Genomic DNA, 12,269 nt, shown 5'->3' with positions numbered 1-12,269 from the left:
CTGCACGAAGGCCCTGACCCAGCTCAGCCAACAGGGGCCCCTGATCCGTTCTATGCTGGGGCCTTATATTGGCTACGACCACTGCTCCAACAAGCTAGGGTAATGCACTAATGCTGCATGTTATGTACCATATAGATCTAAAAGCCCCCAAAATTGGGCAAAAAAAACTACATTTTATATTTTTGAACCTCTGTAATACAAGTACATTTTATCTCTTCCAAGACTTGCTTGCCAGAATTGTGGTTGTGGGTGGATAACACAAGTTTAGTGGAAACCAAGGGATGACAAAAGACCCCAATAGCTAGTTTTGGGACATGTCTAAAAAAGCATCATGGCTCAGCAGTTAGCACTCTAGCCTTTGTAAGGTTAGGTCCCATGGAGTTTGCAGGTTCTCCCCATTGTTCCCACATTCCAGTTAGGTTATTTGCCGCCCCCCCCCCCAAAAAAAAAAAAAAAACTGACCATAGACTTTTTTAAAACATTAATAGGTACTGTATTAAAGACATATTGACTATGTTAGGGACATTAGATTGTGAGCCCCTTTGAGGGACAGTTAGTGATATGACTATGGACTTTGTACAGCGCTGTGTAATATGTCGGCACTATATTAATTCTGGCTAACAATATCAAATGAATACCAGGACTTGCAAATTTTACCCAATGGTGCATGCAGAGTATTACCTGCTCTATTAGAGATCTGTTTACTAGTAGGTGCTCATTATGTCTCCATATAAAGCCAGAAAAAAATTGCTTTTCACAAGCTTTTTTTTAGCCCTTAGGCTGGATTCCGTTTTCTGCCCTAGTGTATTCATAGAAGCCGACAAAAATGCATCCTCTTTGATGCACGGCACCGTAAACCAGTAGCACTTTACCATCTGTTGCTTTGCTGGACAGGTGCATTAGTGTCCTCCAAAATGGAGTTGTAGTGCACGGATGTCATGTCATGGATGTGAACACAACATGGATATGCAAGGTGCAGTAACCTGTAATGGCTAATTAGAAATATCTTGTGACACTTGGCGATCTATAGATGGGCTATGTTGGTGTAGAAGTCGGTGATTCCATATATTGTGCAACTTTCTTATGTGTGGTAGACCATTAGAGAACTGAGCCAGCCTCCTACAATCTAAAACTTGCAAGAGGCCATTTTCATATCCTTCTTTTTGGTTTCAGGGAGAAGTTGTATCTTTAAAAATGCTGCAATGGGTTTTCAGGATAGGCCTAAGGCTAGGTACACACGTCAGATGATTCTCATCCAATAATCGCCTCAGGGCTGATAACAGGAGAATATGGCATGTACAGCGCTCGCCGTTCATGTATTGTAATGGAAATGAAGGGGAGAAAGCACAGTGGGGTGCCGCTGCATTGTTCTCCCCTCTCCATAGAGCAGAACAGCGCTGTATGTACTGCACTTGTTCACGAATCGATCAGTTAATTGTCGTTGGAAAGTATCTTTCACAATCCTTTCCAATGACAATTATTGAATGTGTACGCAGCCCAAAATGTAGGCTAGATTTGGAAGTGGATAAGTAGAAATTTGTAGTAGCAATGAATTGGTACCACAATGATCAGTTTCCAACTAGTGCACTGATAATTATTAACTTTGCTACTTTGGAATCACAATTCTTAAAAAAAAAAAATTGCCAAAGGAATTTTTTTTTTTTTCTTCTCCCATAAGTAATGAGAATGATCTTTTAAGCCATCTATAAGGGAACATTCTTTTAAATATGCAATGGTGTGTTAATGAATATTTCCACTGACTGCCATTGTAAGGGGGCAATTTGTCCAAAGCTTTCCTCTCCAGGTTACTGACCTATACAGAGAGACATTTTTAATATTATTAATACAGTATTCATATATTGCCAACCTATTACACGGTGCTGTACATTTAATAGGGGTTGCAAATGCCAGACCAATACAGACACAGGAGGAGGAGAGGACCCTGTCCAGAGGAGCTTACAATCTAAGAGGTTGGGAAAGCAGCATGTAATTGGATGGATGGAAAGGTATGGTTTAGTGAGGGTTTAAGAAACAGAAAAAGACAGGTAGGTGAGGGTCTATCAGGTCAGAAATGTAAGTGGGACAATAACTGTGGAGGGATTTGAAGGCAAAGCACAGGAGATGAATTTGATTCTCAGGTGAAATGGAAGCCAATGGAGAGAACTACAAAGAGATGCAGCAGAAGAGGAGCGGAGGGAAGGATGGATGAGTCTGGCTGCAGCATTCATAATAGATTGTAGAGGAGAGAGTCGGGTTAGTGGAATACCAGAGAGGAGGAGGTTACAGTAGTCCAGACAGGAGATGATAAGAGCGTGTACAAGGAGTTTGGTGGTCTCAGGGGACAGGTAGGGCGGATTTTGGAGATGTTGCGTAGGTGAAAGTGACCGGACCTGGAAATGTTCTGAGTATGGGGGGTAAATGAGAGGGCAGAGTCAAAGGTGACACCAAGACAACGTGCCTGAGGGGAGGGCTGAATAACAGTGTTAGGAATATGTCCAGGGAAATTTGGAATTTGTGATATGAGACTTGCCCCAGGAAAAGTGAGGTCTGGTTTGTAACAGAAAATCACCTTTTTCCAAGCAGCCGGATGTTGGTGTACCTAAGTAAATCCTAACTTCTATAGATTGTTGCACTTCACACATTGCTATACTGAGTGTCTCTGCAGATGTCCTCCTCCATGTTATCATGACATGTTGAGGAGCCACAAGGGAGCTCTTGCAGGATTCATCACCCTTTGTTTTCTCATCTGAGGACAATGAAGTTGTTTGTGTCCAGGGCTCTGCTAATTACTTTCCAGTGGTGTCCCATCTGTAGAGGATCTCCTGATGGCTTCACCAGCTGGGATTACAGCAGTGTCCGCTTTCCTGTGCTATTTCACACCGCACATCAACAGCCAGAAGTTCTACTAATGCTGCTGATGTGATGAGAGATACTTGTGGTGCGGGGATTAGCTAGTGCTTGTAAGGAGAATACATATTACAATCTCTTTGTAATTTATTTTCAAAGTACTTTTTTTTTTTTTTTAAATAAACCTGCCATTAAAAGATGATAAATGGAACAAAAATAAGGATCAAAGGAACTCCTCAATTGTAAACTCTTTTAGACAGGGTCCTCTCCTCTTGTGTCACTGACTGTTTGTCATTTGCAACCACTTTTAATGTACAGCCCTGCATACTAAGTTGGTGCTATACAAGTCCTGTTTAATTGTCTGGTGTCACCATTGATTCGGCCCGCTCATTTACCCCCATATTCAGAACATTTCCAGGTCCTGTCACTTTCACCTGTGCAACATCTCCAAAATCTGCCCCTACCTGTCCCCAGAGACCACCAAACTCCTTGTACACGCTCTTATCTCTCGTCTGGACTACTGTAACAGTAATATGTTGGCGCTATATAAATCCTGGTTAATAATAATCCTCCTCTCTGGTATTCCACTAACCCGACTCTCACCTCTACAATCTATTATGAATGCTGCAGCCAGACTCATCCATCCTTCCCACCGCTCCTTTTCCGCTGCATCTCTTTGTAGTTCTCTTCATTGGCTTCCATTTCACTTAAGAATCAAATTTAAGCTCCTGTGCTTTGCCTTCAAATCCCTCCACAGTTCTTGTCCCACTTACCTTTCTGACCTGATGAAAAAATCCTCCCCTACCTGCTCTCTTTGCCCCTCTAATGACTTCCTCACTCATAACCTCATCACACGCACTGCTCCAAGACTTTCAAAGCTACCCTCTGAAATGGTCTTCCTCATCCTATTCGGCTTGTTCCTACTTTCTGAAAACCTAAAAGAGCCCTTAAAACCCATCTTTCCACACTGTCTCCTAAATTTCTCACCATTGCATATTACCCCTCCTTCTGTTCCCCACGTTGTAAGCTTTTCCGGGTAGGGTCCTCTCCGTATGTGTCATTGTTTCATATCTATCATTTGCAACTCGAACTTAATGTACAGCACTGCATATGTTGGTGCTATATAAATACAGTATTATAATCATAATCGGTCTTTTACATTTTTGAAGTTTGTACCCCCAGGCACAACTGCCTCATAACTTTTAATTTTCTGGGTTTAGCCCCCACTGGACACTATACTTTGGAATCTAAAGATTATTCTTAGGTTTTCTGTGTCTTTTGGCAATATAGTACAAATGGCAACCAAACCAGCTCCAAACACAACAATAAATCTGGTGGGGAAAACTTTAATGGCTATGGTTCTTCAGATTGGGAACGGCATATGCCCTCTCTAATTATTGTCACTGCATAAGTATCCCCATTAGATGATTTTCCTTTTGGCTGTACTTGTGACATCTCAAAATGTTGTGACTTTTTAGTTTTGTCTGCAGGAGATTAGAAAGTGTAAATTACCCCCCAATGGAGACAGGCTGCTATAAAAACAAAGGATTTCAGCCTCTTACCCCTCTACTTGGGGTGGGGGAAGGAAAAAGTTGTTTGCATACACTTTTGGAAATAGTTTATCTCCCTAAAGGGGTTCTCAAAGTGCCTTGTTCCTTCTTCTGATTGGTCAAAGAAAATTTTAGATGGTAAGCTTGAGAAACAGCCTTGATGTAGCGACGTTTTCCCCAAATTATGAGCTCTGAGGAGTTGTTAGAGGATGTAGATGGACAATGGGAGTATGGTACCCCAAGGCTTTAAAATATTTTTCCCTCTATCTACAAAAGTGGTGAATTTTTTTTTTTTGTTCAACCCCTAGAGATGGTCGTTTTCCATGGTCATTGCTTGTACCACCTACAACCTAGGCCAAAGTCCGGTGCTCAACTGACTTGAATCTGCAGTTATCCCACCATGTTATGTCCCTATCTATTCTAAGGCTACGAACATGCGTTCAATATTTGTTGTTGGAAAGGATCTTTCCCGATATTTCCAATGACCAAAGTCTGAATGATGCGTGAATGAGCGCTGTAAATACAGTGCCATTCTGCTCTATGGAGGGGGGATAAGGAGTGGCACCCCGCAGTGCTCTCTCCATTGCTATTGTTCATGAGACTGCTAGGACAGATCCATGAACGACAAGTGCTGTACACAAGCCAGATTCTCATCCCATATCAACCCCAAGGTGATTATTGGCCGAGGATCATCTGATGTATGTAGTCTAATTGCAGAACCACCGATCACAAGCCAAACGGTAACAAAACCTTAAATAGCATTGTTGCTCTCTGTGTGATGCTATTGCATGTGATGAAACCTTCAACTCGCATAACATGAATGTTCAGCTACAGGAGAATCTCCCTTCCTGCCCGGTACTTGGCAGGGACAGCGTGGGTGAGGAAATCCTCTGTTACCTCTATCTCCTTTAGCTGAGGAAGCTCCTCAGACAGGATGGACATCATGGCTGCAATGGCTTCATGTTCATTGTCTTCGGCTTTAATGATATTTAAAGGTATCCTTTGTTTACAGACTCCTTACTGGTACCACAGAAGGCTGTTGGCTTCATCTCATTTCATTTGAAGTCATATGGCTAGAAGAATTATATAGGGATAAACTTGCAATTTAAAGTTGGGGGCTCAGTGGGGTATCATGGTGCTCAGCAGATGCCGTACATCAGCCTTTCTTCACTTTTGACATAGGGGGGCCTTCTGAGAACCCCTACTATAATTACTTTATCCATAGCTCATTGTACAATAATGTAGTGGTCACTGGGAAGAATATCACCCTAAAAAGTCATTGATGTAACTTAAAATTACTTGAGACATATTACTTATTGCTCAAGGAACCCCCAGCAACCTCTGGAGGAACCCATTTTAAGAAATGCTGATCCAGACCATTCTATAATCAAATAAATGTTGCAATAACTTAAACCTTCATTCTTTCTCCTATGGGCCATCTTTTGCTTGTGTGTGGCAGGGCCTTTTTTTCTTTTTTTATTTAACCTGTACTTTCAACCCATATTATGAGACTTTGAGGTACATAATAAAAAATAAAAAAGGCCCATAATATGTGTTTGAAAGTATTGACAATTAGGAGCATGTGGTACTGATTTAGATTTAGACCTGGATTTTATGTGTCTCAATTTCTCAGTCCATCTCAACCTTCAGTTGTGACTATATTTAAAACGAACCGCAGCCATCCAAGCATTTCTGTCCTTTTCTTCCACTACCAATAAAAGAACTGTTGTGCTGTCGATGATTACAGCTCTTATCCGAGAGGAAAGTAAGGTCAACTGAAGGTTCAACCCCATCGTTATCCAGAACAAAGACCAGAAACTTGGAGGTCAGAAATCTAGAACTTACTTGCTAAGGAAATAAAGCTGTCAAAACATTTGCTGAGCTGGGAGGTTAAAGTGTCAGAGTCTGATAAACCAATTAAATTTCATTCCCTTAAAGCAATTCTGTTTGGTGCATTCAAACTGATATCTGAAGCTGGACCTCATTAGGTTTTGTCAAGACATGGTCAACCCAACTAATCGGTTCCTGTGTGTGTGTGTTTGTTTTTTTTTTTTTTGCCCAGTTTTAGTTTTTTTGAAAGTAAATGTATCCTATGTGAAATATGGGGGTCAACCTTTACTGACCTCAATGTTCTACATTATGTTCAAACTTGTCATATATGAAAGCCAGGGGGCTAGCATGATGGTTGGGCAACAAAGGTCAGCAAAGCCGGACTTTGTATTTTTCCCATGACCTTTTATCTTAACCCAAAAATATATTATATATTGCAGCTTACCGGTCTGTAGGTTCTCTCCATGTTTGCATGGGTTTACTCCAGGCTCTCCCAAGTTTTTCCCCACATCCCAAAAAAGGGACATTGTAAGCCCCTTTAAAGGATAGGACAATGGACTTTGTAAAGAGCTACTTGGTGATATATAAATACAAGTGATAATAAAACTAAATCTATATAAAGTGATGATAAAGCTAAATCTAAAAGGTTTTTTCTGTACTTCCTGAAAATACTAATTTCCTAGAAATATGGCACTTCTTGTAAACATGTCTCCCCATCCTCCATATAATGTAAATGGTCTGCTTGCTGTACAGACATGGCTCCCTCTATAAATATAACAAAAGAATAAGTAAAGCCACTAATGGGAAGGATGTTCTTTGCAGGTTTACTAAAAGGGGGCAAAAACATGTAAAAGGGGAAAACAGGCAACAAAAGGACAGATAAAAATGTAAGCATTAAGGACATAATAGAGGCTTTATTATATAATTTTTAAGGTTCTGCCTGGCTCTATGGTTTTTTATTGGTTCTTTACAGATCGACCACTTTGGTTTTTTTGAAGACGCCACATTTAGACAGCGCTACCTGGTATCTGACACCCGCTGGAAGAAGCCCGGGGGCCCAATTCTCTTCTATACTGGCAATGAGGGCGATATCACCTTGTTCAGCAATAACACGGTAAGTACATATCCAAGTCCACTGTTGTCTGACAGCTCTTTAAATTTTGAATTATTTCACTTTGGGAAAAACTTTTCTGTTTTCCCCTGGTAGGAAGTTAAAGGAAAATCTTCACATAGACGTAAAAAATAATGCAATTGGGGCTTTAACCATTTTTACTGTGTCTAAAATAAAATGCAAACATTTTCCTTATTCACACAAACAATGAAGGACAATGGCTGCCTTGATTGGCCTTAAGTGGAACTTCTAGTTTCTGGCACTCCTGGTTTTTGAGGTCTGTATCAGGACAAGTATGCAGATAAAGACTTCATGTTATCCTAATTGGCATATTTTTTTATAGGGCTAGATTAAAACTGTTAACATAATATGCTGCACAAAGGCAGGCTTCCTAATGCCCCAAAAGGTATTTTTGTTATCCAATGCACCACAATGATTGGTTGGCAAGTGGGTGACATTAAAAATAAGAGTGGTGCACTGTTTGGCTCTTTCCTCTATTTGAGCACCAAAAATTAGATCCTCTTCAACCTATCCTTTCTCCAACATGTCCTGAATACTATATAGAGCGGTGGCTTATAGTGGCATGCTGCCATTTTTTAAAGAACTCCTCCGCAGGTCCAGGGTGAAGGCTGGAGTGTCAAGACTCCTAGAAGTAGGTTAAATTACATTGATCATATTCTGTAAATATTAAAAGTCCAATAGAGTTTTTTTTTTACCCATGTAACTGTCAAAATAATAACTCCTACTTGGCTGTTTAAGCTTTACATTCAACAGGAACTTCATTCAAATAAAAATCCCCGGTATGTTTTATGACTCATTCGTGTACTTATTCAGAAAGTCCCATCTCTCATCGTACTTGGGTATTCCTGGGTATAGAGCTGCAGCTAAAGATTTTACCTGGAGTTACACCTGTGTGGGGAAATTATAGCCATATTGATTCACTGATTAGTGAAACTGGTCATTATTTTTAAAAATTATCTACATAAACGCACAATTGCTGCAGACTTGGGACTTTCCAACCAGACCACATTGTGGAGAACATTAATTACTGACCATTCAAGTACAATAAAGCTTAACTTTTTTAGGGTAGATTTCACCAACAAGATATCTACCCCCCCAAAAAAAAAAAAAAAACAAACAAAAAAAACTATTGATGTTAATCAGACCCTGTCATCTTGCGGATGCAGCCAGTGGTGCCCTATTCCCCTCATTATCATTTCCAGCACCCTCTGGGCTCTCAAAGTGTGTTTAGATACAGGGTATTTTTCCTAATTAAAAAAACCATTGGTGCCATTTAGGACATTGCTACCATGCCCAAGCCTCTATGTTGTCCTTGAAGCTGTCCCATCACTCTCTCCTCAATAATAAAAAATCTGTTGGTGCCAAATATGATATTGCCACCTTGCCTATGCCCCTATGTTACCCATGAAGCTCTCCCTCCTTCACAGTGGGCAATTATACATGTACCTTTTGGGGTATGGGGTAGCATGTGGCCCCTATCCTGTGGGAGTGCTCAGTTCTTTAAGCTAACTGCTAGGCCCTGGAGTTGTCATTGGCACCAGCAACAAAGGAAGCAGTCATACCATAGTGACAACTGCAGAGGAGCAAGGAGTGATATGTTATAATGAGCTGGTACGAGTATATGGGGTTGGATGGTTAGGAATGTGTCCTGCACATTCAAGGTGATGGCATTTCTTTAATAATATGATGTCTTGTAAAATCAAAATCTGCCTCATAAATTTTGGTCCTCCAGGAGTTGTGGTTGTGACCACGGGATGCAGTGCAAATTATTTGTGTGGCATTGTAAGTAGTGGTCAGTGCCAGAGTATGCCAATCGGGATTTAGATCATTGCAATTCAAAGCATGCAAAAAAAAAAAAAAAAAAAAAAAAAAAAAAAGGTATGTGTACCTAACCATGCAGACCATAGGGGCATTTGGATGATGAATTTGGAACCATATATTCATAATGCCCCCATTCTCTAGTCAGCATACCTCTAAATATGGACCAAGTAGAGCAGAACCGCCATTTGCAGTTTTCAATTTATCTTTGTTCTAGTAATACAATGTTATAGCAAAATACTAGGTCATGTTTGGTTTTTCTTCTTGTAGGGCTTCATGTGGGACATTGCGGAGGAGCTTGGTGCCATGCTGGTATTTGCTGAACACCGGTACTATGGAGAATCCATGCCCTATGGCAACCTGTCCTATAGTGTAAGTACACTTGGCTTGTTAATTGGTAACAAAATATTTAACAAATGGAAGAGTTACTGAAAAGTGTATATAGGTGATGGCAAACATTCAACTTCCTACGATCTGGTGCAGATATGAAAATAAAAGGCTATGAGCAACAAAGAACATTTTTCTTGTTTTCAATCTGTACTTTCTGCACTATTCTGGTAATTATAAATTGGCCCTAGTGAATTTATTGAAGGACTAGACATGTCTACCCATCAATTCATAGAATGTTAGAGAAGCCCTGGACAGAATTTCAGATATAGAGCATTTTTATAGCACACATTATCTGAAAGCACTGGCGCAAAGCCATCCCGAGCCCCACCAGTTTTGCGAAACAAGGAAGATATGAGATGATGGAGCCAATGTAAATACAAGAATACAATGGGATAAAGGGAAGTGAGCTTTGATGTATAAAAACAGGAAAAGCTAATGGATCTAGAGAAAGGGGTTGGGAAGAGGGCAAGGGATAAAAGTATGCCTTAGCAATCACAATACTGTATACATCAATGTTCTATCCATAATTTTAAGCACAATTCTCCACTCTGGTGCTGCATACAGAGGCAATGTGGATGGCAAATGATGCATTTACTGAAAGGGCCATGGGAACCATAACATAGACCATATACTGTATATGTACATGGATATTGGCTGTCCCTGACACCAAGAGACTGACCTTGTTTTGAAACTAGATCACTCTGTCCTGCTGTTCCTTTTTATGTATTTTTTTTTTTTTTTTGGATGTTTATTGTATTGACCAATAAAATCGTATTACCATTACTGGATACATTATATTAAACTTTATTATTTTATCTAGCATCTAAATGATTGTACTTGTTATTTTAGGCCAATACAATGGGAAACATAGTTTGGGTGCATGGCATGGGCATGCCCTTTACCTACATGCTGCTACTAAAAGGTTTACCTCCATACAACTTGAGAACATTGGGAGGTATGGCAGTGATCACTAATGTTGGTCGAATATCTCACTATTCGATCGAATAGTGAGAAATTCTCCGGGTGATCAAATGCTGAATTCGAACACAATTGAGTTGATGTGGGAATTCAGGTTTTTTTTAAGGGTCTTTTAGAGGCTGCAAGAGCAATCATATTGCTCTTGCAGCCCTTTACTAGTTTTATGTGTTGTTGGATAGAGAAACTCTATCCAACAACATGGGACACTACAGGTGATGAATGGGGACAAGTCCCTATTCATCACCTGTAGTGCCCGGACATTGTGGAAGAACTGCAGAGGTCTGCAGTTCAGTTTCCCACATGACGTGACGTTGGAACTGAACTGCAGATTACCTCTGCAGTTCCACTACGATCTCCAGGCACTAAAAGTTAGTTAAAATAAAAATTTAATTTTAAAGTAATTTTATTTAATTTTAATATAAAATATAAGGGTCGAATATAAGGACAACTTGAATTCGAACACCAACACTAGTGATCACCCGTATAGAAGTACATCAGGGTACATTAATGAGGAAAAATGTTTATAGAGGGGAAATCATGACATGGAGTTGAAACCAGAGAGTCCAGATAACTTTCTGTGTAAAATAAGGATTGTGGCCCCTTCCTACATGCAGCGTGGTTAAAGGATTGATAACCATGTCCAGATTTGTGCTGCTTATTATGAGATGAGCATTGATGTTTTTCTCTGTGCCGCATTTGGCTTAGAATTAATCTCTTAGCCTAAAGCCATGGTGAGGCTTCAGAGACGGCCACTCTTAAGCTTTATTAATGTTCATCAATGATGACGTTTAAAAGCTGAAATGTATTGTTTTTACTCCTGCCACGTTCCAATGACAATAGTGCAGGAGGAAAGACCCATAATGCTTCCTATGCTAGCCATGTTTTAGTTCAGCTTGCTGTCTTTGGGAGGATGGAGTTTCCATCACAGTACTGCTCTCCATGGCTATGTACACAAATCAAATAATGTATTGAACGAGAATCTGGTGTATGTATGGTGCTAGCTGTTCATAAATTTATCCTGGTGGATTCCGGAACGATCATAATAAAAGTAAAAGGGAGAGAGCGCAGCGGGGTGCCACTCCGTCATTCTCTCCCTTCCCCTCTCCATAGAACAGAATGGTGCTGTATGTACAGAGCTCGTTCATGTATCCTTAGTCTTTTCTGGTTGGAAAGGATTGTAAAAGATCCTTTCCTCTGACAATTATTGCGCATGTGTATGTGGCCGACTTCACAAGGTTTGTCTCTGTAGGGTGTATTCAACAGCTGCTGGTAGTTTCATGATGAATCTATCTAGTTCTGAACAAAATCTCCATTTTCCTTTTCATGCTTCCTTCCCTAACTGTTACATGGCATTTTTTGAGACTGCTCTGCCCTGTTTATTGCTGCGGGACATCCCTAAAAGTTCATTGTACTGGGCTCTGGATGGGCAGCTACAAACACTGATGTGCACTGTACTGTAGCAGGCTTCTTTTCCATGCTATATAGTGCCTTTTATTTTCTGATCCTTCTATCCTTGGGCACTCTTTTTCCACTTTGGAAAATTTCAAGAGCTCAGTCTGGTTCCTCTGTTTCACCGCCCCTCTTTTGTTTAAGGTGCAGCATCCTCTATTATTAGTTGCATACCTGCATCATACATACCTCCTATGGCACTGCCTGGTTACACTGCAACCTAATATGTTGAATAACTGACCCTACAGGAATGATTTGGCCTTCCGTGATCCCCT

At 40.4% G+C, this 12,269-nt stretch overlaps 1 protein-coding gene across 1 annotated transcript in view; it reads left to right on the top strand.

Annotated features, from left to right (window-relative positions):
* Positions 1-12,269, top strand: part of PRCP (prolylcarboxypeptidase) — a 34,309-nt gene that overhangs the window by 8,313 nt on the left and 13,727 nt on the right. Inside the window, exons 2-3 of the mRNA XM_072401513.1 lie at positions 7,201-7,341; positions 9,448-9,549. Coding sequence (XP_072257614.1) covers positions 7,201-7,341; positions 9,448-9,549 — 243 coding nt within the window. The remainder of the gene's footprint in view (positions 1-7,200; positions 7,342-9,447; positions 9,550-12,269) is intronic.

Source organism: Pyxicephalus adspersus, chromosome 1 (genome assembly GCF_032062135.1).
Source record: "Pyxicephalus adspersus chromosome 1, UCB_Pads_2.0, whole genome shotgun sequence".
NCBI lineage: Eukaryota > Metazoa > Chordata > Amphibia > Anura > Pyxicephalidae > Pyxicephalus > Pyxicephalus adspersus.
This window is presented reverse-complemented; position numbering and strand designations above follow the sequence as displayed.